This window comes from Rhinatrema bivittatum, chromosome 1, assembly GCF_901001135.1.
Source record: "Rhinatrema bivittatum chromosome 1, aRhiBiv1.1, whole genome shotgun sequence".
In the NCBI taxonomy this organism is placed as follows: domain Eukaryota; kingdom Metazoa; phylum Chordata; class Amphibia; order Gymnophiona; family Rhinatrematidae; genus Rhinatrema; species Rhinatrema bivittatum.
Genome location: NC_042615.1, coordinates 348644144 through 348670618, shown reverse-complemented (window position 1 = coordinate 348670618; position 26475 = coordinate 348644144). Strand labels below are relative to the sequence as shown.

At 49.0% G+C, this 26475-nt stretch overlaps 1 protein-coding gene across 6 annotated transcripts in view; it reads right to left on the bottom strand.

Annotated features, from left to right (window-relative positions):
* Positions 1-8327: 8327 nt before the first annotated feature.
* ABRAXAS1 (abraxas 1, BRCA1 A complex subunit) overlaps positions 8328-26475 on the bottom strand; it is a 98355-nt gene continuing 80207 nt past the window's right edge. For all 6 annotated transcript variants that reach the window (XM_029599423.1, XM_029599442.1, XM_029599433.1 and 3 more), the window contains 3 exons: positions 23823-23907; positions 21662-21773; positions 8328-8921 (listed from right to left, as the gene is read on the bottom strand). In XM_029599423.1, coding sequence (XP_029455283.1) covers positions 8491-8921; positions 21662-21773; positions 23823-23907 — 628 coding nt within the window. In that variant the 3' untranslated portion in view covers positions 8328-8490. The remainder of the gene's footprint in view (positions 8922-21661; positions 21774-23822; positions 23908-26475) is intronic.

Here is a 26475-nt window from a genome sequence, read left to right as displayed (position 1 = left end):
GTTGCAGACACTCTAGTGGAGGTGTCGAAGATATCGTAAGCTGTTCGTATCTCATGCTTCCCTGCCTCAAAGCCCTTGTTGACAAGGGTTTGAAGATGTTCTTGGAATTGGTCAGGCAGGGTTTCAGAGAAGTCCTGTATTTGCTTGAAAATGACCCTATTGTGTTGAGTCATGTACAGCTGGTAAGAAGCAATTCTGGAGATGAGCATGGCCCCTTGGAACACTCGTCGACCAATATTGTCTAGGAACTTGTGTTCCTTGACAGGAGGGGTAGAGGAGTGTGGCTTTGTCCTCTTCGCTTTCTTTTGAGCTGATTCTACCACAACTGAGTGGTGGTCAAGTTGAGATTTTTGAAAGCCCGGGGCTGACTGTACTAGATAAGTAGTGTCAGCTTTTCTGTGTACTGGGGCAATGGATCCGGGATTTTCCCAGTTCTTTTTGAGGAGGTCAAGCAGAACTTGATGTATGGGAATAGAAGTGATCACTTTAGGGGCATCCAGGAATTGGAGAAGCTCCATCATCTGGTGCCTATCATCTTGCTCCGTCTGAAGCTGAAAAGGGACCAATTCCGACATTTCCTTCACAAAATTAATGAAAGAGAGGTCCTCTGGAGGAGAACGCTTTCTACTTTCAGTAGGAGGAGGTGGTTAAGGTAAATCATCGGTGTCTGTGGAAGTATCATCACTCCAGGTGTCATAAGGATCAGCAGGCTGACCTGTAGGAAGAGAAGGGGGTTGAATACCCGAAGGGCCCGGCTGAGGCTCCGAGAAAATTGAAGGAATCGCCGGGGGCACCGGTGCCGGCATCGAAGGCATCGATGGCGCCGATGTGCGTATCGCCCCCAATGAATGAATCGGTGGTGAGGGACGACATGGCATCGATGGCTGAGGCAATACCCCCGAAGGAGGAATGCGGAACGGTGTTTCTCCTCCCGATGAAGCAGTCATGGGGGAGCGCACCGGAGCCATAGGAGACCCGGGAATCACTGGTGGAAGGGCAGTCATGAGCGCCTCCATCCGGGATAGCAGCGGTGCCAGCGCTGCTGGAATCGGGTCGATGACCAGTTCCACTCTTGGTGCCGGAGGGACCTGGAGTTGTTGCATCGCCTTGTCGATGTCCTCCTGGACCAGCCGGTCCAGTTCTTCCCGGAGACCTGGGGCAATCAGCTCTGGCTCCGTGACGAAAGAGGGAGGCTGAGGCAAAGTCGGAGGGACCACCTTTAGAGGCGGAATCGCGACTCCCAAATCCTGATCGGGTGAGGGTGGCCTCAATGTTCCGGTCACAGGAGTGGTCGGTGCCGCTCCTGGACGGGGCTTCTTTGACGGTGGTGAGATCGATGACTTCGCTCCCTCGACAGTCCGAGACTACGATGCCGATGCTTCTCCCTACGATCTCCTCGATCCCGAGGGGGAGAAACGGGAGTCGATGGCGGGAGGTCACCGGACGGTTGTCGATGGTGGTGCGACTTCGACGGTGCCGGTTCGGATGACGTCGATGCGATGGACGGCGTCGGGGTGTGAGCACGGAAAAGGAGTCCCATCTTCTCCATTCTGGCTTTGCGACTTTTTGGTGTCATGAGGGCACATTTGGTGCAAGTCAGGACATCATGCTCACGGCCTAAACACATTACACAGACTCTATGAGGGTCTGTGATAGACATGGTGCGAGTACAGTCCGGGCACAGACGGAAGCCCGATGCCATGGCCATAGAAAAATCGAGCCACGGTACGGTCGATGGCCAGTAGGCCGCAAGGGCCAAACTCGACGGTAATCGACGAAAAACGGTGAAAAACCTACCGGAGTACTGCGGCTTGAGAAAAGTTAGAGGAGGGACCCCTGTGGGGCGAAGTAATTTTAATTACGTCCGTGAGGAAAATTCCTGTCAGGAATCTCTTCAGAGCTCCTAAACCACGAGGCTACTGCTGTGTGGAAAAAAGAAGACTGAAGGGGGACCCCTGCTGGCTGCAGGGTTAGTGCCATGCTGGGCATGCCCAGTAGGGGCCAGTCAAAGTTCTGGAAACTTTGACAGAAGTTTTCCGTGATTGGGCTCCATCCTGATGATGTCACCCATATGTGAGGACTACCATCCTGCTTGTCCTGCGAGAAGATCCGATAAACGGAATCCGTTGGTAGCCTCCAAATAGTGCAATAAAGCCCATCTGACATCCAGACGCTTCAATTCTCTAGAATGAGGATCCTTCAACTCCACATCCGTAAAATCGGAAGATCCACCAATTGATTCAGATGAACGGCGGAAACCACTTTTGGCAAAAAGGATGGGACCTCTCGAAGTGAAACTCCAGAGTCCAAGATGCGCAGGGAAGTCTCTCTACAGGATAGGACCTGAATCTCCAACACCCTCCTGGCTGAACAGATTGCCACCAGAAAAACTACCTTCAACGTGAGGTCCTTCAAGGTAGCCCTCTTAATAGGCACATCGCACAAAGCACGGAGAATCAAGTTCCAGGAGGGACATAGTTGCCGAGTCGGCGGTCACAGATGCTTCACTCCGTGAAGAAAATATGTAACATCAGGATGAACTGTGAGAGAAGAGCCCTGAATCTGGCCCCGCAGGCATCCCAAAGCGGAGATCTGGGCTTTGAGGGAATTAAAAGACAACCCCTTCTGAAGCCCGTCTTGCAGGAAAGAAAAGACCAGGGGAATAGAGGCCTTGCGAGGATCCACCCCCCAGACTCACACCAGGACTCAAGAACCTTCCAAACACTAACATAAGCCAGGGAGGTAGAAGTCTTCCGAGCCCTAAGAAGAGTGGAGATCACCTCATCCTGATATCCCTTTTTCCACAACCTAAACCTTTCAAAAGCCAGGCTGCAAGACAAAAGCGAGCTGCCTGATTGAAAAATATGGGACCTTGTTGAAGAAGATTCAGTAGATGACTAAATCGTAGGGGTCCCTCCACACACAGGTTCACAAGATCCGCGAATCATGGACGGCGTGGCCACTCCGGAGCTATGAACATGACTCAGCCTGGGTGAAGCTCGATCCTCCTGAGTACCTTTCCCTCCAGTGGCCACAGAGGGAATACATACAGGAGGTTGTCGCGAGGCCAGGGAACTACCAGAGCATCAACTCCTTCTGTGCCATGATCTCTCCTGCGACTGAAGAAGTGTGACGGCTTGGCATTTGTGTGGGTCGCCATGAGATCCACCTGAGGTTTGCCCCACTGGCGACATATCAGGCGCATGGCATCATCAGACAGCTCCCATTCTCCCGGGTCTAACTGGTGGTGACTGAGGAAGTCAGTCTGTATGTTCGTTGCCCCCGCAATGTGCGATGCCACCAACATTTCTAGATAGCGCTCTGCCCAGGCCATCAATAGATCTGCTTCTAGAGCTACGGACTGACTTCTTATTCCTCCTTGCCGGTTGATATAGGCCACTGTCATTGCATTGTCAGACAGAACTTGAACTGCCTTATGGCGCAGAAGGAGGAGGAAACTCTCCAGAGCCAAGTGAACGGCCCGTATTTCAAGATGATTGATCGACCATGACGACTCATCTGGAGTCCACTGGCCCTGTACCGCCTAATCCTGACACACTGCTCCCCAGCCAGAGAGGCTGGCATCGGTCGTCACCACCATCCACCAGGGTAATTTCAGATCAACGCCGCGCTCCGAGTGCTGCTGCACCAGCCACTACTACAGAATGGACCTGGCAACATCCGTAAGTGGTAACGGAAGATAGAACTCCTCCGACAGCATGTTCCAACGGGACAATAAAGCTGCTTGTAGAGACCTCATATGTGCAAAGGCCCATGGAACCAACTCCAAGGTCGAAGCCATGGAACCAAGGACCTGCAAGTAATCCCAGACTTTGGGCACGGAGGCTCGCAGCAGGAACTGCACTTGACCACGCAATTTGATGATTCTGTCCCCGGAAAGGAAAACCTTGCCCACTTGAGTGTCGAAATGGGCTCCCAAAAACTCCAGGACCTGGGAGAGAACAAGATGGCTCTTGGTGAGGTTGACCACCCAAGCCACTGAGAGCAGATGGGCTAAGACCATCTCTACAGCTTGCGAGCATAGGGCCGCCGATGTCGCCCGAATGAGCTAGTCGTCCAGATAGGGATGCACCAGCACTCCCTCCTTCCTCAGGGACGCCACCACCACCACCATTACCTTGGTGAACGTTCGCGGAGCTGTGGCAAGGCACAAAACTAGAAATGCTGTCCAAGGATCATAAAGCTGAGTAATTTCTTGTGGTCCCTTCGAATGCCGATATGAAGATAGGTTTCTGTCAGGTCTAGGGACGCCAGGAATTCGCCCTTTCGCAAGGCTGCGATGACCGACCGGAGCATCTCCATGTGGAAACAGGGCACCTTGAGGGCTACATTGACCTTCTTTAAATCCAGGATGGGCCGAAAAGTTCCTTCTTTCTTGGGGATGACGAAATAAATGGAATAATGACCCTTTCCCTGTTCTACTGGAGGAACCAGTAAGATAGCCCCTAGGCTCTGGAGGCGCCCAGGGTCTGGTGAACGACTGACTCCTTTGCTAGGGAACCGCAAGGGGACACCAGAAAAAGGCTTCGGAGTGGGCGAGCAAATTCTAACGCGTAATCGTGTTCTATCACACTGAGAACCCACCGTCTGACGTGCTATGGACCCACTCCTGGAGAAACAGAGACAGCCGTCCCTCTATCACAGGATCCGTGGAGTGGGCTGGCCTCGATTCATTGAGTGGACTTGACCTCCGCAGTGCCCTGTCCGGCTCTGTCCCGGGGTGTGCGACGTCCACGGTAAGTTGGGGCCCAAGACTCGCTGAGGTTTGCCTGTTGCCTGCATTCTGAGCCCTGCTCTGACGAAAATGCCTCTGCCCCCAAAAGCAAGAGCAGTTGGGGAAGAAAGCCTTCTGGCCTATCGACCTATCCTCCAGCAGCTTGTGGATCTTGTTTTCTCCCAAATTCTTGATCAGCTGCTCCAGGTCTTCTCCAAACAGGAGCCTGCCCTTGAAAGGAAGAGTCCCCAACTGGGCTTTGGAAGATACATCCGCAGACCAGTTCTGCAGCCACAAGAGCCTCTGGGCTGACACCGCCGACACCATAGTGCGCGATGAAGTGCAAAGTAGGTCATAAAGCACATCCAAGCCATATGCCACCGCAGCCTCCGAACGTTTGGCTTGCTTCACTCCGAAGGCACTAGATCTTTGACACTCTGCAACTGCTGTATCCAGTGCAGGCTCACCCGGAGCATGTAACTGCTGCAGACTGCAGCCCGGGTGCCCAGGGCAGACACTTCAAAAATCCTCTTGAGGTAACCTTCCATTTGCTATCCTGCAAATCCTTCAAGGCTGCTTGGTCACCGTGGAGACTGAAGCATCCACCTTAGGACTGCACAGTAGTTCCAGTACTTCCTCAGGCAACAGAACAACTTGTCCATAGCCCTGCTAACCTTGAGACCTGTTTCCGGAGAATCCCACTCCCGGAATATCTGTCTCAACATAGCTTACAGGGGGAAGGTTTGAGCAGGACCGCACAAGCCTGCGAGGATAGGATCCATCATGTCTGGACTTGGCCGAGAGGGAGGGTCTGGGATGCCCAGCTCCGCAAAGACGTGGGGGATCAAAGGCGCCAGTTCGTCTTTCTGAAATAAACGGAGCCCCTTAGGGTCATCCCCCTCCACGGAGGAATCTGGTCCAAGGCGGTGCCAACATCAGGAATGTCCGAAGGAGGAACAGGGCCACTGGTCCCTCTCCCTGGTCCAAATCGGCTGAAGAGGTCTCCCAGGTGGACTCCCGTGGGCTGTACCAGATGGATCTTCATTGCCACCAGCGTCTCCTCCCTTCTAGGCACTTTGGTCAGTGGACCTCCGGGCCCTTGCAGAGAACAGGACCCACTTTTTTCACCACCGCTAGCCAGGAAAGCCTGATGCATCAATATGAAATTGCGGGGAAAACAGAGCAGGCCCTGCTGAAGTGTCTTCCAAAGGGTCAGAATCTCCATTGGGGGAAACTCCCACGGGTTCTTGGGCTTGCATGGGGCTTGAATTGGCTGGGGAGAGGGCTGGAGGGAGATCCCCTCCCCCCAACACTCTTCCCTCAATGGCGCGAAAAGCACCCAAAATGGCCGCCGTTCCCGCGCCGAGCGGTAACAGACCAACTGGGGCCTTCGAAGCAGCAAGCAGCCTCCCGGCACTGAGCTGCTGAAGATCTGCTGCCGCATAACTGCTGAAACTGCCCTCCTCACCGGGGAGACACTGATCACGAAACTCCGAAGTTGCTCAGGTAGGGAGCCGATCGCTGCAGCAGGAGCACCGGCTCATGCGCAGCATGACTGACAGGTAAACGCCGCAGGGCAGCTGCCGGCCAGCACGGAGGAGAGATTAAAAATAAGAAAAGAACCCCGAGTTCCCTTACTCACAAGAGCTCCTGCTCTGCCTGCCGCCAAGGGAGCCAAGAATTTCCTCCACACAGTAAAACCTCAGCGCTTTTTTTTTTTTTTTTAAAGTGCCCTTTCTTTTTTTTTTTGTATAAAACTTTAAACAATAAAATTAAATATACTTTCCTGAAGGCTGGCAGAGCTGAGGAAGAGGAACGTAGGAGGGGGAGGGAGCTGGACCACCAGCTATCACCCGCCGGCAGATTCAGGAACAAAGATCGGGGTTCCCAATCCCTGCTCATCCAAATGCCTGGTGGGAATGGTCCCACCAGGACCTCACAACCCCCTGGGAGACTCCAAGAAGAAAGAAACACTATCCTTTTTTTTTTTTTTTTTGCTTGGATCAGAACCGCAGGTTTTGCACCACCTCCATCTGCTGGAGACAGAGAAATACTGAGGAGCAGCAGGTGGCTCACCAGATTGTTATGAACCCTCCTGCCCGCCGACTTCCCCGCGAGCAGGCACACTCACCACCATGCTGATCTTCAGCCGACGCGGCAGGACGCCGTCGTCGGCCCTCTCATGCGGCTGGGCCGCGGCCTGAAGATTCTCCTGCGGCCCGGAGCTCCTCGTCTTGCCTGCCTTCTTCACGTCTTCATCTTGGTGTCTTGCCTGAGGTCCCTGTCCACGTCCAGATGTCTCGTTATAGTTTCCTCGTCCTGATGTTCCTGTCTTCCTGGATGTCCTCTCCAGTGTCTTCGTCTGATGCTCCTGAGCCTTCATGTCCTGTCTGGCTGTGTTTCCGGAGGATGTCGTGCCCGGGAATGGAGCAGCCTGCAGGAGGGATTTGTCTCTGCGCTCTGGAGCCGTCATGCCTGCCAGCCTATGTGGAGTTCCGGGCGACTTATGGCTCCGTCGAAGCTCTGCCTGGGTTGGACTCGTTCCTGTGCTGTCCCGCTCCCGTCGTGGTCCGTGACCAGCCTCTTGGGGCTGTGTAGGGCGCGTAATGGGACAGGGTGGTCCACGACTCAGTCCCGCGGGTGGCCTGAGTAGGGCGCCCTGAGAGACAGTGCCAATGTCCATGCCTTGTGTTGCCTATGTGGATGTCAAGTGTCTTGTCATGGATGCCGTTGCATCAACCCCGAGTCTTCGTCCAAGGATGCCGTTGCATCAACCCTCTGTCTTCGTCTAGATGCCGTCGCATCACTCTTTGTCATGTCTTCGTGCCAAGGCCGTTTGCCCTCAACCTCAGGCCAGGCCTGCTGCTCCATGCTGCTTGCAGCAGGTCCGAAAGGGCCCGGAATGGTCGGAGGACCATTCACCTTCCAACATCCTCGGATGTTGGCCATGGGAGCTTGCCGGCCTGGCCGAGGGCACGATTGTTCAGCCACACGGAGCCACCGTCAACCCTTGGCTCGGTCCTGAAGGTCGGGGTCGGGCTGAGACCCATGGGCACACAACAGAATGCAAGGCCTTTCGAGGCCGTTCTTAACACAGATTAAGAGAGGGCGCTCTTGAAATTTTTCTCTGAATCCATCTGCTGGAAGGGAGGCAAAACCCAGCAGTCTGGACTGATCCGGGTACGTACAGGGAAATATATAATTTTATAAACATGGATTTTTAAATTTACTAATTTCTTTTTATTGCCTATTAAGTGAATATGTTCCTCTTGCATTAGAGTTAGATAAGCTCTTTAGATCAGGGATTTATGCTTATATAAAACTTATTGAAAAGCACCCCAACTGGGGTTGCTATACAAATGAAACAAAAACACCTACAAAATTAAAAATAAACACAATCCCCTCTGCACCAGTCATTTGCTTCTAACCGAGAATGAGGAAAACAGTTGAAGCCACTCAAGTGAGATACTAAGGGGAAAGTTAAAAATAAAAAAAAGTTTGCAATACTTATAGGCACAGATTTTACTTCGCCAGATGTAGATGTCAAATGCATTCTATATTGTTAGTCATGTAATAGAGAACAGAACAATCATGAAATACCAAACATAGAAATTTTATTCTGCTTCCCAGCAAAACTGGAAATACTCCAGCAGCAAATGCTGTGCAAGTCAGATTGCCAGCAGTATTAAGCTGATCCACACAACATGGGGGCATAACAGTCCAATTTCAGCCCACCTAGAAAGTGGCTAAAAGGGTTAAAAAGTAGGCGACTCTGGACGCTTCGTGTCGCTGTTTATGGTTTCCAAAGCATCCTCATCTGTTTCCGGCCCAGAAAGTGCAAGTGTCCTCTCTCCATCACTGCTGTCCCTCTGATTTGCTCTGCTCGCCACCTTCCTGCGCAAGAACCGTGACCTCTTTAGCTCATGTGGTCCATCTTGGGTGATGCTAGCCTTGCGCTTGCCCAGTGGCCTTGTCCTAGCTTCTGGAATATTGCATTCCTCCACCATCAGAGTGAGTTCATCCACCATGTTGATGTTGTGGTCAACAGTGCAACAGTAGTGAGGAAACGGCCTTCCTCTCAGGGACACGGTGCAGGTCTGGAGGAGGTGGGAGTTTGGGAAAAATGTCCGCAGGGCCTGACACAGCAACACGTTCTCCTCTTCATCCCTTTCAATTTTTTTCTCCCCTAAAAACAGTATAATAAAAAAAACACATTTCAGAAATGGGTGTTATGGAAGATGACAGCAACAAACCTATACAAACTGAAAACAGAAAATTTTATCTTCAAAAATGTTACCTTATACTTTAAAGTATCTCACAAAAATAAATAATCCTCCCTTCCCCCCTTTTCCTGTAAAAGAAAAAAAAAAAAGTCAGAAAGGAGGCTCAGAAAGCATCCAAAAAGAGTAAAAACACCAATAAAGAAAACATTCTTATATGCCATTCTTGTCTATTGTGTCCCATCAACAGTTTATTTACAGTCTCAGCATTTTAGTGTAATTTGTTACTGTCAATAAAAAAAGATGACGTTCAACATAATGTGGAGGAACAACATTTCTTCAAACCACTTCTCCCACCCTTTTCACTATTTTTAGACAATTTTTATCCCTTTGTATCAACACCCTGTACCAGGCAATCTTTACAAACTGACAAAACATGTTTCATTTATGTATTTAATTATTTGTTATCTTTTACATTCCGCTAATCCAGGTGAGATCTCAGCAACGCACAACATAACAAAACAATACAGCAAGTAAAAAATGTAGAAAACACCAAAATCCTCACCAAAAAAACCATATATTCCTTTTTCTAGGTTCGTCCCTGAAATGGGCAAGAGGTCACCTTCAGATGATAGGGTTGAGGAAAACCTGGCAGTAACTCCAGATCAAGATTCATCCATGGAGAGATAGCTAAGCCATAAGAGTCAGGGAATCACTCGCACAGTTCTCTTAATCAAAACTGCCCACACAGTCAGTTATGAAATCATAATGGAGAAATTACTTACCTGATAATTTCGTTTTCCTTAGTGTAGACAGATGGACTCAGGACCAATGGGTATAGTGTATTTATTTATTTATTTATTTATTTAAAATTTTTATATACCGACATTCATCCAGGATATCATATCGGTTCACATTGTAACAAACTGGCGCTAGGCATGGCGCTTTACATTGAACGATTAAAACATGCGAACAAGGTATTAAAAGGGGGTGGGAGTGTACTCCTGATAGCAGTTGGAGACGGATCAGATTTCAATCTGACGTCAGCCCTCGTGCATATGCCCCTGCAGGAAGTGCAGCTCTTCAGTATTCTCCTCAAAAAGCATTGTGGATATATATATATGACTGAATAACTTGAATAACTTTATAACTTGGTTAACTTGAATAATTTGAACTGGTTGAATTGGCTACAGCTAGAGACCGCCAGTGTCCTCAATCGAGAAACATCGACACCCAGTCGGATGGGTGTCCTAGATAAAGGAAAGCATGGCTTACTCGTGAATCACTCGCTCCCGGGGATGTCCCCCGAGAATTCCATGAGTAACGGCAGCCGTGGGTGGGATGCTGAGTCCATCTGTCTACACTAAGGAAAACTAAATTATCAGGTAAGTAATTTCTCCATTTCCTAGCGTGTAGCAGATGGACTCAGGACCAATGGGATGTATAAAAGCTACTCCTAAACCGGGTGGGAGGCTGCCCATGACCCACTTAGTACTGCCCTTGCAAATGATGTGTCCTCCAGAGCCTGAACATCCAGGCGGTAAAACCTGGAGAAGGTGTGGATGGAGGACCACGTCGCTGCCCTGCAGATCTCGGCGGGTGACAGCATCTGGGTTTCCGCCCAGGACACTGCCTGGGCTCTAGTAGAATGGGCCTTGACTTGTAAAGGCGGTGGCTTGACTGCTTCCACGTAGGCCGCCTTGATGACTTCTTTGATCCAGCGGGCTATGGTTGCTTGCAAGGCCACTTCCCCCTGCTTCTTCCCACGTGAAGGGTGAATAGATGGTCCATCTTTCTTACGCATTCCGATCTTTCCAGGTATTGGACTAGGAGTCTGCCGACGTTGAGATGGCGTAGACTTCGAGCCTCTTCCGAATTCTTATGCTCATCTGGCGATGGTAGCAAGATGGTTTGTTGAGATGGAAGTGAGACACCACTTTGGGGAGGAACGATGGAACTGAGCGTAACTGGATGGTTCCTGGGGTAAGTCTGAGGAACGGCTCTTGGCAGGACAGTGGCTTGTAGCTCGGATATACGACGGGCTGAACAGACTGCCAGCAGGAAGGCTGTCTTCAATGTTAATAGTCGGAGAGACAGGCCGCAGAGAGGTCTGAAAGAGGTTCCTGCTAGGAAATCTAGGACCAGGTTAAGGTTCCAAAGAGGCACCGGCCACTTTAGGGGTGGTCGGATGTGCTTGACTCCTTTCAGGAAGCGGGAGACATCCGGGTGAGAGGCTATGCTGCCGCTCTCGCTCTTAGTTCCGTAGCATGACAAGGCAGCCACCTGTACCTTGATGGCGTTTAGGGACAATCCCTTCTGTAGGAATTCCAAAATTGCAGGAATTTTAACTGTGTGGTATGATGTCATGGGCCTCGCACCAGGATTCGAATATTCTCCAAATCCTTATGTATGTTAGGGATGTGGAGAACTTGTGTGCTCGGAGTAGGGTGTCAATTACTGCCCCCGAGTATCCTCTCCTCCTTAGGCGAGTCGTCTCAATGGCCAGACCGTAAGAGAGAATCGAGCTGGATCCTCGTGGCGGATCGGTCCCTGTTGGAGCAGGTCTCTGTGTGGAGGTAGCGGCAGGGGTTTCCCTGCCAGCAGTCTTTGCCATGTCTGCGTACCACGGTCTTCTTGGCCAGTCTGGGGCCACTAGAAGTACTGGCCCCCTGTGGTGTTCTATCTTGTGGATGATTGCGCCCAATAGGAGCCACGGCGGGAAGGCATATAACAGAGTCTCCTGTGGCCAGGTCTGTACCAGGGCATCAATTCCCTGGGACTGGGGTTCCCTCCTGTGGCTGAAGAAACTGGGTACCTGGGCTTGGACCGGTTTGCCAGGAGGTCCATGGTGGGTGTTCCCCAATGGTTTACTATCAATTGGAATGCTGTGGTTGACAGTTTCCATTCTCCTGGATCTAGACTTTCTCTGCTGAGGTAGTCCGCTGCGACATTGTCTTTCCCAGCAATGTGGACGGCCGAGATCTCTTGAAGATTCACTTCCACCCATGACATTAGGGGGTCTATTTCCAGAGACACCTGTTGGCTTCTGGTTCCTCCCTGACGGTTGATGTAGGCCACTGTTGTGGCGTTGTCCGACATTACTCTGACCGCTTTGCCTCGGAGTCTGAGGATGAACCTTAGGCAGGCTAGTCTGACTGCCCAGGCTTCTAGGCGATTGATATTCCATCCCGACTCTTCTTTGTTCCATTGCCCTTGGGTGGTTAGCTCCTGGCAGTGTGCTCCCCATCCTCATAGGCTGGCATCCGTGGTGAGTAGGATCCAGGTTGGGGAGGATAGTCTCGTTCCCTGGCTCAGATGGGCTTCTTGTGGCTACCATAGTAGTTGGGCCCGAACTCTGTCCGGGAGCTGAAGTCGTACGGTGTAGTTCTGGGACAGTGGATTCCATCGTGATAGTAGTGAGCATTGTAGGGTCTCATGTGAGCCCGTGCCCATGGGACTACTTCCAGTGTGGATACCATGAGGCCGAGAACTTGTAGGTATTCCCATGCTGTGGGGCGAAGCTCGCTCAACAGGGTTCATAACTGGGTCATAGGTTTTGATCTCCTTGTCGGTGTCAGGATGACCTTGTCTTGTTTGGTGTCGAACCGGACTCCCAAGTATTCTAGAGATTGGGAAGGCTGAAGGCAGCTCTTGTTTGTGTTGACAACCCACCCGAGGCTCTCCAGTAGAGTTTTGACTCTGTTGGTTGCCTGGTGGCTTTCCTCTGGGGATTTCGCTCTGATCAGCCAATCGTCTAGATAAGGGTGCACGCGGATTCCTTCCTTCCTCAGTGTTGCTGCCACCACCACTATGATCTTGATGAACGTCCGGGGTGCAGTGGCTAACCCGAAAGGTTGTGCCCGGAACTGGTAGTGACGGTCCAGGATCGAGAAGCGTAGAAAACGTTGATGCTCTTGATGGATCGGAATGTGTAGGTAGGCTTCCGACAGGTCCAGGGAGGTAAGGAACTCTCCCGGTTGTATCGCCCTTATTACCGAGCGTAGGGTTTCCATGTGGAAGCGGGGAATCTTCAGGTGACAGTTGACCGCCTTGAGGTCCAGGATAGGTCTGAACGTTCCTTCCTTCTTGGGAATGATAAAATAGATGGAATAATGGCCAGTATTTATTTGTTGTGGAGGCACCGGTGTTATAGCCTCTAAGGCTAGTAATCTGGTCAGTGTAGCTTCCACTGCCATTCTCTTGGAAGGGTCGTGGCAGGGAGATTCCACAAACTTGTCCGGAGGGAGGTGGAGGAAATCCAGGTAATAGCCCTCTCGAATGATGGATAGGACCCACTTGTCCGAAGTTATCTCGACCCATCTTTGGTAGAATAGGGCCAGTCTGCCCCTTATGGCTTCTTCCTTTGGATGGGTCAGCTGATCTTCATTGTGGGGTGCGGCTGGGGCCTGGGCCCAAGCAGGCTCCCCTTTTATTGTGCTTGTTCCGAAAGGACTGGCTCCAGCCTGCGGGGCGGGCCGCTTGATATGAGCTTCTGTATGGGTTGAAGCACTGTGAGCCTCTGCCCCTGGAGGTCCGAGGGAAGGATCGCTGACTTGTCTTATTCCTGTCCTCCGGAAGCCGCAGCAGTGGTGACTTGCCCCACTTGTGGGCTAGTTTCTCTAGTTCGCTTCCGAATAGGAGTGTTCCTTTGAAAGGCATCCTTGTGAGTCGCGTTTTGGAGGATGCGTCGGCTGACCAGTTTCAGAGCCAGATTTGTCTTCTGGCTGCCATGGCGGATGACTTGTCTAGCTGCTGTGCATACCATATCCGAAGCGGCGACCGTGAGGAATGTTACAGCTGGTTCCAGGGCTTCCCCAGGAGTGTTGTTCCTGGTCTGTGCTATGCAGGCGCGTGTCACCACTGCACAGCATGCCGTGATCTGTAAAGACATAGCTGAGACGTCAAAGGACTGTTTGAGGATAGATTCCAGACGTCTGTCTTGAGCATCCTTGAGTGCTGCTCCTCCCTCCACGGGGATAGTGGTGCGCTTCGAGACCACGTAGACCATGGCATCCACGTTCGGACATGCCAGGAGATCTTTGGCGGCAGGGTCCAGAGGGTACATCGCTGCCAGAGCCTGGCCCCCTTTGAACGTGGTTTCTGGGGCATCCCATTGCAGGTCAATTAGTTTTATTTATTTATTTAACATTTTTTCTATACCGACCTTCATGGTTAAATACCATATCAGATAGTTGCTTGACGGCTTGTAATAGTGGGAAATGGTGAGAGGTCTGACAAAGTCCCTCCAAAAGTGGGTTCATCTTAGGTTCCCCCGAGGCTCTTTTAAGCTGTGTGTGACCAGGTGTGGAAGCTCGACCTTGGTGAAGAAACGTCTCATGGTTCGATAGGGTTCTGTCCCCGGAAGGAGTTCCCCTTCCTCCGGGGGTTCTGACCCCTCATCTGAGATGTCTGTGTCCCCGAGGGTGGGGCTTAAGGGCGGTGGGATCACTTCCGTGGGCATAGAGGGTCCTGGCACGTTGAGGTCCCCTGGTGGGGCCTGTGACCGCATTTTAGGAGGCCCCGGTTGCATGTGGACAAAGGTATGCAGACCTTTGAAGAATTCCACCCAGGAGATAGAAGCTGGGTCTAGACTGGGGGGGTGCAGTGTCCCTGGGGAGCCCCGTTTGAGGAGGGGTCCCACTGTGATGCTAGGTCCGGCGTACCGCTCGAGAGTCTGGGGTCTGGTACTGGCTGGGGAGGGCCATGAGTTGGGTCCCCTAGGGCCTCTTTGCACTGTATACACAGGGCCGTGGCCTCCTTATACTGTGTAGCTCTAATGTGGCATGCTGGGCAAAGGCCCTGAGCTTTGAGCTTATTTTCAGGTGGTGCCATGGCTTGTGCACATACAATGCAGTTGTGCGCTCCGGTGTGCGTCGAAGTTGCATGCGTAGGTTTGGTGAGCGCTTACAGAGCAATGTGTGCACTGTTGTGCGCCCGGCACAGTGAGCACGTGGCTATGCGCTTCGCTTGTGTGCCTGGTACTTCTGCCCGCGACGTTGTGTGCACGGATCGAGACGGCGGACAGGGTGGCGAACAGAGCCAAAATGGTGACGGCGACCATGCAGACAATATGGCAACCACCTCGGAGCGTCTCCACATGGGAGGACCCTCTGATTTGACCAGGGTCTAGCCCTGCTAGGGCAGATCAACCCAGTGGCACTGGTTCCGGCTGGCGACCTGTGCGTCTCCTCGAGTTTCGGAGACCGGAGACTTTTAAATAGATTTTTACCTTACCTTGTCTCTGCGCTTCCCGGTTTTGTTCCGGGCGATCTCCGGCTGTGGAGGGAGAGGGAAGATACCGTCACCGCCGTGCTCGAGGTTGCACCCGCTGCCTCTCAGCCTCACCCGATGTCAGGAGCTAGGTCCCCGCTGAGGGTCGGCCGCCAGACCGAGGCTTACCTCCGAGGGATCGTGGAAATCACCTCGGGAATCTCGATGGGGGATGGACCCAACGGGTGTCACCACAGGAGAGCGGGGCTCATCTGTAGAGGTAAAATTTCTTCTTAATTTCGATTTCTTTGGTAAAATTTACTCTAACGCTGTGTTAGTGTGCATAGAGTCCCTAACTGCTATGGAGACGGAAAATACTGAAGAGCTGCACTTCCTGCAGGGGTATATATACTAGGGCTGACGTCAGATTGAAATCTGATCCGTCTCCAACTGCTATCAGGAGTACACTGTACTCATTGGTCCTGAGTCCATCTGCTAGACGCTAAGAAAAAGAGGGTTACTTGGCACAAAATGATACAAGTAAAAGAAACAGTTCTTCACAGTATTCAATAGGTAGACAATGCCAAGCAGTTAGACAAGAAACAAAATAAATAAATCATCCATTGTACCTGAAGACTGGAGGGTGGTCAATGTAACTCCAATATTTAAAAAGGGCTCCAGGGGCGATCCAGGTAACTATAGACCAGTGAGCCTGACTTCAGTGCCAGGAAAAATAGTGGAAACTATTCTAAAGATCAAAATCGTAGAGCATATAGAAAGACATGGTTTAATGGAACACAGTCAACAAGGATTTACCCAAGGGAAGTCTTGCCTAACAAATCTGCTTCATTTTTTTGAAGAGGTTAATAAACATGTGGATAATGGTGAACCGGTAGATGTAGTGTATTTGATTTTCAGAAGGCATTTGACAAAGTCTCTCATGAGAGGCTTCTAAGAAAATTAAAAAGTCATGGGATAGGAGGCGATGTCCTTTTGTGGATTACAAACTGGGTAAAAGACAGGAAGCAGAGTGTAGGATTAAATGGTCAATTTTCTCAGTGAAAAAGGGTAAACAGTGGAGTGCCTCGGGGATCTGTACTTGGACTGGTGCTTTTCAATATAAATATAAATGATCTGGAAAGGAATACGACGAGTGAGGTTATCAAATTTGCGGATGATACAAAATTATTCAGAGTAGTTAAATCACAAGCGGATTGTGATACATTACAGGAGGACCTTGCAAGACTGGAATATTGGGCATCCAAATGGCACATTAAATTTAATGTGGACAAGTGCAAGGTGTTGCACATAGGGAAAAATAACCCTGGCTGTAGTTACACAATGTTAGGTTCCATATTAGGAACTACTACCCAGGAAAAAGATCTAGGCATCATAGTGGATAATACTTTAAAATCGTCAGCTCAGTGTCCTGCAGCAGTCAAAAAAGCAAACAGAATGTTAGGAGTTATTAGGAAGAGAATGGTTAATAAAATGGAAAATGTCATAATGCCTCTGTATCGCTCCATGGTGATACTGCACCTTGAATACTGTGTACAATTCTGGTTGCTGAATCTCAAAAAAGATATAGTTGCAATTGAGAAGGTATAGAGAAGGGAACCAAAATGATAAAGGGGGTGGAACAGCTCCCCCATGAGGAAAGGGTGAAGAGGTTAGGGCTGTTCAGCTTGGAGAAGAGACGGCTGAGGTGGGATATAATAGAGGTCTTTAAGATCATGAGAGGTCTTGAACGAGTAGATGTGAATCGGTTATTTACACTTTCGGATAATAGAAGGACTAGGGGGCATTCCATGAAGTTAGCAAGTAGCACATTTAAGACTAATCGGAGAAAACTCTTTTTCACTCAACGCACAATTAAGCTCTGGAATTTGTTGCCAGAGGATGTGGTTAGTGCAGTTAGTGTAGCTGGGTTCAAAAAAGGTTTGGATAAGTTCTTGGAGGAGAAGTCCATTAACTGCTATTAATCAAGTTAACTTAGGGAATAGCCACTACTATTAATTGCATCAGTAGCATGGGATCTTCTTGGTGTTTGGGTAATTGCCAGGTTCTTGTGGCCTGGTTTGGCCTCTGTTGGAAATAGAATGCTGGGCTTGATGGACCCTTGGTCTGATCTAGCATGGCAATTTCTTATGTTCTTAAATAAAATCGCAAGAAGTCATTTCTCAGGCTGCTTGAGTTACAACTGCAGGAACTTAGACCTCTTCTTCCCTATGGCTTCCTTTTTCTGAGGACCCCATTGGAACTTTAAATCCGTGGCTCTCACATAGAAGAGAAGTACTCAAATGCCTTGTTCAACGAACGATGCAGTAAAAAGGGTGCACTTCTGTCCCTGAGACCTGGGAATGTTCACCAGCACTGTTCCACCAGTCCCCTCCTGGAACTTACTCCATAAAGGTGTTAAAAAAAAAATAAATAAATAAAAAGGGAAACCCTGTTCTCCCACTGGAAAAGAAAGGCAGCTGCCTCTCCCTGGCTCCTCTGCTTGACCACACCCCAGTGACTCATGAAGTCACTTTTATAACATTAAAGCAAATGCTCGCCCTTTTGGGGATAGACTGGAACTATCATTCAGAAAAACTCTACTCTCACTGCTAACTCCCCGCTCTGGGAAATTTCTACATATTAACTCTGTAGTTAAGACTGCCAACTTTTTCAAAGACTAGGAATGGACACTTAAGGATGTGTGGGTGGGTGGGTGAGGGGCTGGGATGATGGTACCCTTCATTTGCAAAACTTTTAGATCCTGCCAGTAAACTGCCTATATAGTTTATCTATGTAAACATTAAAGGGCAGTAATGAGATGCATACAGGCAACAATTTCTGTTCCACCCTCTCAAGGCAATGAAGGAGGCCTCCTGCCACTTACCTGCTCCCATTTCTTATCATGGATTATTAGAAGGTGATGGGGGGGGGGGGGGCACAAACTTTCTCCTCTGTCCCTCATACACATTAATTCTTTCACATATCACACTCGCACACATGTGCTCCATCTCACAAGATCTCACAATTAAAGGCAAGTTGCTTTTCTTAGTAATAAAATTCTAAATGTTAATAAAGTTTTCCCCCTAAACAATTTTTAATCTGTTAATTTTGCTTGAAATGTAATTTATAGAAGCTTGCTGGGCAGGGAGGGGGGAGAGAGGGGTACTAAGGCTGGCAAGTGGGGAAGGCAACTGCCCAGAGGGCTGGGCACCAGTGCCTCATGCCACCATTATCATTATCAATACCTATAAACGAAGCTTGACCGACGTGCCGCAAATGCGCAGTAGAGACCAGCTCTACCGCGCATGTGCGGGCGAGCACGTCGGTCTGACGCTAAGAAAAAAAATGGCGGAGTCCAGTGGCAGCAGCGGGCGGCGGCGGCGGTAGCGGCCAGTAGCGAGGGAGGGAGAAGAGAGAGAGAGGGAGGGACGGACTGAGTGGGAGGGGAGGGACGGAGAGAGAGAGTGAGAGGGAGGGACTGAGTGGGAGGGAGGGATTGAGTGAGGGGGAGGGAGTGGACTGAGTGAGGGGGAGGGAGTGGGAGAGAGAGGGAGGGAGTGGGACTGAGGGAGAGTGAGTGGGACTGAGTGAGTGAGAGGGAGAGAGGGAGTGACTGAGTGAGAGGGAGGGACTGAGTGGGAGGGAGGGATTGAGTGAGGGGGAGGGACTGGGGGGAGGGACTGAGTGAGAGGGAGGGGGGAACTGAGTGAGAGGGAGTGAGTGGGACTGAGGGAGAGAGAGGGAGGGGGAGAGAGAGGGAGGGAGTGGGACAGTGAGTGAGAGGGAGGGAGAGGAGGGGGAGGGAGTGAGTGAGACTGAGTGGGAGGGAGGGACTGAGTGAGAGGAGAGGGAGGGGGTGGTGAAGAGTGAGGGGAGAGAGAATGAGGGGGAGGTGAGAGACAGAGGGATGTAGCCCGTTTTAACGGGCTTAACGGCTTGTAGTGGAATAAGGAATACTTATTCCCCTTAGCCCCTATGTGGCTGCTGACTTAGCTGGCCAGTCAAGTCATCCAAGGAGGCACTGCTCCCCTTCCCCCGTGGCCAGTCTTATTACCTGCACTGGTTGGGGTACTGGGCAGCCCAACAACAGGCCTGAGGGGAACAAGGTGAGGGAAGAGTGGGTTCAGGGCAGGAGCTGCTGGGCAGGGAAAGGACCAGGAAAGGGGTAGAAGCATGGGCAGAGGGGGGGGGGGGGGGGGTCACTGCAGTACAGTATGCGTTTTTTTGTTTAACACCAGGTAAATTTCAAGTTAATAAGAGGCAAGACATGGGTCCAGAGTGAGACCTGAGAGAGGAAGGTACAGCCTTCAGAGCAGCCTCCTGGACAGCTGTAGCTATTAGCTGGACTGTGAGAGACCTTGTGACCCATTCCCTCCATGTATCCCCTCTATTTCAACCCTCCCACGCTCATGTGCCAATCTCCCCTTTCCTCCCCTTTTATCTTTGTCCCTTCTGTGTCTCTCCTCTCCTCTACCCAACACCTGCATCTCCATCTGTTGCGCTACCTTCTCCTTGGTGCCTGTACCTGTCTTGGCAGGCTCACTGCAGCCCCTCTCTTGGTTCCTGGCCCAGCATCCTGTAAGGAAGGGGGGTGGGACCAAGAGCGCCATAGCTACAGACATCTGGGAACTGAGGGCTGTGCTGTGCCCCACCTCCTCTCCCTATGCTGGCTAATTACAACACGGGAAAGGAGGCAAGGGGTATGGATACAGCACAGCTTGCCTCAGAGACCCTGACTTTTCTCTCCCTCTAAGAGGCTGTGGGAAAGAGCAAAACCGGACTTTTAGCATCTGGTCGGTAGTTCTGACTGGACGCTGCACAGAATGCCTGAAAACTTGGCTGTCCAGTCCAAAACCAGGCAGTTGGCCACCCTATCTATTGTGAAGCCTAGTGAGCTTTACAAACATATAGCCACTTTAGCATTGCATACTCTTTAGCTGTAAGACAGGTCCCATAAATGTTTAAATAATTTAGTTCATCTATATCAGGCAGCATTTAGGCAGCAGGCAAGCTTCTCTGACTCAACAGCTTGTGCATTAAGGCCACGTGTTGCTTTATTTTGACAAGACATTGTGCACCTGATTTATACAGTTATGGCTGTGACACATTGGAAAAGAGCTTCCTTGTTAAATTATTTCATGAAGACAGAGTGCACCACCATGTGGAGCAGACATGGCAAAAGTCTCTCAATAAGAATCGCATCACTGAACGTATCTTAGACATGAAGGAGAAAGTTCTTTTTTACTCAACGCACAATTAAACTCTGGAATTTGTTGCCAGAGAATGTGGTTAGTGCAGTTAGAATAGCTGTGTTTAAAAAAGGATTGGATACGTTCTTGGAGGAGAAGTCCATTACCTGCTATTAAGTTCACTTAGAGAATAGCCACTGCCATTAGTAATGGTTACATGGAATAGACTTAGTTTTTGGGTACTTGCCAGGTTCTTATGGCCTGGATTGGCCACTGTTGGAAACAGGATGCTGGGCTTGATGGACCCTTGGTCTGACCCAGTATGGCATTTTCTTATGTTCTTATGTTCTTACATGGTGGGAAATGCTGTATCAGCCATGCTAATGAGCCAATTTGTCTCTTTCCAGCTAGCATACTGGGTTGTAGAGCAGTTTTAAAAATGCAATTATAGAGAATTGACTCTGTTTCTGGTTATGACACCACACCTATGCAATTTTAGCCCAGCCTGATTATCTAGAGATCAGCCTTCTCTGCTAGAAACTTGACTGCCATCCCCAGGGCACAATCCTACTTCCCTCCCCCCTCCTCTATATGATCACTGCTAGAGATGGAGGACAAGCACTGCTTTTCTGGCAAGACCCTCATGAATAACCAGAGAATAGCATTGGAGATAGATCTGTGCTTTCCCAGCCACCTAGGTCAGTGCAGTCATCAAACTTAAATAAAACTTAAATAAAATAAATAAATAAATAAATAAATCAACCTTTTATATAAAAAAGGAGTTATAGGAGTTATAGGAACAAGGAATTACTAAAGACCACAGCAGAGTAGCAGGCTGTGAAGTAGGGAAGCCAGGGTTTGATTCTTACTGCCACTCCTTGAGACCTTGGGAGAGTCACTTCAATCTCCATTGCCTCAGGTACAAACTTAGAATTGTGAGCCCTCTGGGGACAGGGAAATGCTAACAGTACTTGAATGTAATCCACTTTGAAGTAGCTGAAAGGTGGAATATAAATCAAATAAATAAATAAAGCAGATGAGATGGAGACAGAGTTCAGTGGATCATGAGAAAGGGGGAGCTCAAATATGTAAGAAACAGAATGTCTATTTGACTGTATGCATGTTATGTAGTTGATTGATCCCTGCCTGGTTTTTCAGTCTCACCATGTCCAGACTTATTTCGATTGCCTACCTTTACCCGTTTCTCTGTATCTCTGCATCCACACAAACACAGTAACCATCTCAAAATGCAGCTAAACACAAGTTAGAGAGATATGGCTTTACAGCTGCAGTACATCCCAGATTACCTGACATTTGCATTTGTGTTTTCCTTTCTGCTATTTCTTGTTTTAGTTTGTTTATATCTGCCAAGAGCTTCTCTACTGATCGCTCACTTTTCTCTACCTTAGTGCACGTCTTCTGTAAAAGAAAAGGAAAAGAATGATGATTCACAATGAGCCTGCTCATACACCCATCTTTTCAAAAGAGATTGTCGGACTTCTGATATTTGCTTATTATAGTGGAAAGTTTTATGGTGCAACAGTTTTCTTGGACTATCCAAAAAATTCTGGATGGATTAAGTGGTGGTGGTATAGTGCTGCAGGGAGAGTCTTAAAATTGTATTTGTTAAGTCTTTTTTTTTTTTAAGGAATTTAAAATAAATTTAAAAAAATTTAAAAAAAAATCTGGCATTTTCAATTGCTAATTTGGTCAAACACATCCTAAAAATCCATATGAAAGTATATGAGGGAGAGCTAAAATATTTTTTCTGGGAAGGATTTACTATACAAAAAAGAAACAGTTTTCTCTCATTTAACCCATCTAATCAATTCATCTCTGATATCTGGTATTTTCCCTACCACGCTCAAAAAAAACTTTGATTCTGCCCATTCCCAAGAAAAAAACAACAGATGTCAGTCTCTTAAGCAATTATTGTCCAAATGCATCTCTCACCACTCCAGCCAAAATAATTGAATCCGTCGTCTTACACCAATTAAATGAATATATTGAAGACAATAACATTTTCCATCCAAACCAACATGGCTTCTGGAAAGGTCACAGTACCAAAACTCTCCTTCTCTCATCCTTTGATTTCATAATTCGAGGTTTCGATTCCAATATAGATTACATTCTCATCCTTCTCTACGTCTCTGCCACCTTTGATACTTTGAATCATACTATTCTATGTACCAACCTACAAAATATAGGCATCACCGGTAAAGTCCTCAACTGGTTCAAATCCTTTTTACAGCATCGCCCTCAGCAAATATCAATCCGAGTACCACAAGGATCCGCTCTTTCTGCAATTTTGTTTAATATATATCTCCTCCCTCTATGTCAACTCTTATGAAGCCTCAACATAAACTATAAAATTTACACAGACTACATTCAATTCATCCTTCATTAGATATGTCTTGGAAACACACCTTCTCATTAGCCACAATATATCTGCAAACAATAAATACATGATAAACACACAACCGTCTCACCCTCAATGCAGCAAAAACCGAAATTATACACTTATTTACGATTCCAAATTCCGCCTGTGCTTCTCCAGCAGAATTTATCTACGATAACTATCATATACCCATACGTAACCACGCTCGTAACCTAGGTGTCTTCAATAATTCTAAATTATTGATGTCTGTAAATATCGCCTCCAACACAAAATCATCCTTCTACAAAAATCCACTTACTTAAAAACCTCAAACCGTTAGTTTTTACAAAAGATTTTTGCTGTGTGTTACAGTCCCTCATCTTAACCAGACGTGACTACTGCAACTCACTATACGGTCTTTCTGAACACTCAATACAACCACTTCAAGTGATTCAAAATTGCGCAGCCAGGCTTCATAAGGCTTCCAATATTCCACGTGGGGACCACATAACTCCAATTCTTATGCAACTACACTGGTTACCCATTCGTCACTGAATTCAATACAAAATCTTAATGCTTATTCATACTTTGATATACAGTACTGCTTCTATATGGCTATGTTCTACTCTCCAAATTTTATCAATCCTCACCCCCCCCCCTTACGCTCTTCTGATAAAAACTATCTCCAAGTTCCCACTGTAAAAACTGCCAGGTTAAACCTAATTCGCAACCGCACCTTTTCTGTTGCAGGCCCCAAATATGGAACTCTTTACCCAACTACATCTGTCAGCTCACCACAAAACACAACTTTAAGAAAGCAGTAAAAACCTACTTATTTTCACAAGCTTTCCCTGACCTGCATTGCTAACCCTATTTTTCAAATCCATCCTTGCTCCACTTCAACTTTTTGTGATTGTAATTATAACCTTTACTTTTAACTTGTGTCATTTCCTTTTATTTTCTTAATATTATTTTGTATTTTTTAATTTGTAAACCGCTTAGTTCCACTTTGTGTGTATACGCGGTATATAAAAACCTTTTAAATAAATAAATAAGTGATATGTGCACTCTGCACGCAGATGACTCTTTACCTTTAGCTCCTCTTGCAGTGTAGCATACACCTCGTTGATCTTGTGAACCTCCTTTAAAGAGCCATCTTCATTAAAGAAATCTGACCTGTTGACATAGAAACAGACATAATGCATTTACATAACAAAAAAGCCTACATTATGTAACAAAATATCAGGTCCCAAGTCAAGCCACATGAGTAGTTTTTGCCAGCTGCTTGTGTGTGGAGCATACTAAAACTATCTTAAGTTTTGTGCTTTGTAGCAGTTTTTGTGGCTGAGAACACATTACAAACTGCTCTTAGTGTGGACAAGCAGCACAATGAAGACAGTAGTTATTTGCTTTATTGTGATTGATTATACAAAGCTGGTTCAGTAACAAGTGTGAAACAACTGCCTCATACCTGCAGCAAAATACAAACCTGCTAATAAGAGGAAGACAGTGGGAGCTGACCAGAAGGCTCCATTTTGGAAAGCAGAGTTGCTTACCTGTAACAGGTGTTCTCCCAGGACATCAGGATGTTAGTCCTCACATCTGGGTGACATCATCAGATGGAGCCCTGTCACGGAATACTTTTGTCAAAGTTTCTAGAACTTTGACTGGCACACTAAGCATGCTACTAACCCTGTGGCCACAAAGGGTCCCCCTTCAGTCTTGTTTGTAGCAAAAAGTACGAGCGAAAATAAAATAAGAAAACGGTATTGAACCCAACTCCGCGGGTGGCAGTGGGTTTTGTGAGGACTAACATCCTGCTGTCCAGAGAACACCTGTTACAGGAAAGCAACTCTGATTTCTCCCAGGACAAGCAGGATGATAGTCCTCACATATTGGTGAATAGCAAGCTACAGGCTGGCTCATAATGAAGGAGGCTAAGCAGCACACAAAGGGGTAGATTTTCAAACTATGCGAATAGGCGTACTTTTGCTGGCGCATCAGGAGCAAGCAAAAGTACGCTGGATTTTAGTAGATACGCGCGGAGCCGCGCGTATCCACTAAAATCCTGGATCGGCGCGCGCAAGGCTATCAATTCTGTATAGCCGGCGCGCGCCGAGCCGCGCAGCCTACCCCCGTTCCCTCCAAGGCCGCTCCGAAATCGGAGCGGCCTCGGAGGGAACTTCCTTTTGCCCTCCCCTCACCTTCCCCTCCCTTCCCCTACCTAACCCACCCACCCGGCCCTGTCTAAGCCCCCCCCTTACCTTTGTCGGGGGATTTACGCCTCCCTCTGGGAGGCGTAAATCCCCGCGTGTCAGCGGGCCTCCTGCGCACCGGGACGCGACCTGGGGGCGGGTACGGAGGGCGCGGCCACGCCCCCGGACCGCCCCGGGCCGTAGCCACGCCCCCGTACCCGCCCCCGAAACGCTGCCGACACGCCCCCGAAACGCCGCGACGACCGGGCCCGCCCCCCGACACGCCCCCCTCGGAGAACCCCGGGACTTACGCGAGTCCCGGGGCTCTGTGCGCGCCGGTAGGCCTATGTAAAATAGGCGCACCGGCGAGCAGGGCTCTTAAAATCCGCCCCAATATGTGCAACAGGCAAAACAACTGGGGTGCTGTTGGCAACGATGAGGCAGCCTGAAATTCACAGCAGGTCAAGGTAGGACGAGTTGGGTTTCTACACTGGAAATAAAATCTGTAGGACAGACTGGCCAAAGACGGAGTCCTGTCGTCCAGCCTTGTCAAGACAGTAGTGGGCTGCGAAAGTGTGGAGAGAGCTCCACGTCGCGGCCCTGCAGATGTCAGCAATTAGTACTGAACGGTAATGTGCTACTGACATTGCCATGGCTCTTACTGAGTGCGTCTTCACTCGTCCCTCAAGTGAAAGGCCTGCTTGCTGGCAGCAGAATGTAATGCAGTCTGCCAACCAGTTGGAGAGAGTCTGCTTGCCCACCTCAACTCCAAGCTTGTTTTTGTCAAAAGAAACAAAGAGTTGGGTGGACTTTCTGTGGACTGCGGTGCGGTCTAAGTAAAAAGCAAGGGCATGTTTACAGTCCAAGGTGTGCAAAGCTCACTCACCCGGGTGAGTGTGAGGCCTTGGAAAGAAAGTGGGCAAGACAATAGATTGGTTTAAGTGGAAATCAGTTACCACCTTAGGAAGAAACGTAGGGTGAGTGCGGAGAACCACCTGGTCATGGAGGAACCTTCTATATGGCAAATAGGTCACAAGGACCTGCAATGACCCTACGAGCAGAGGTGATAACTAATAGGAAAATTACTTTCCACGTAAGATATCTGAGTTCGCAAGAGTGCAGGGGCTCAAAAGGAGGATGCATGAGCCTTGCGAGTACCACATTGAGGTCCCATGCCATGACTGGTGGTCATAGAGGAGGCTTAAGCTGCTCACAAGGGGTTGAGCCATTATCGGGGCATCCCCTACTCCTTGATTGTAAGCAGAGATGGCACTGAGGTGTACTCGGATGGATGAAGTCTGGAGACCAGATTCCGAGAAGTGCCAGAGATAATCTAAGAGTGCTGGTGTGGGGCATGTAAAGGAATCTAACCCTTTCTGCGTGCACCAGACGGTGAATCTCTTTCATTTAGAGCAGTAAGACTGCCGCATGGAAGGTTTTCGTGAAGCTACGAGGACTTGAGAGACGCTAGTAGAAAGGTTGAGGGGCTGTAGGATCAACCTTTCAACATCCAGGCCGTCAGGGACAGGGTCTGGAGGTCCGGGTGGCG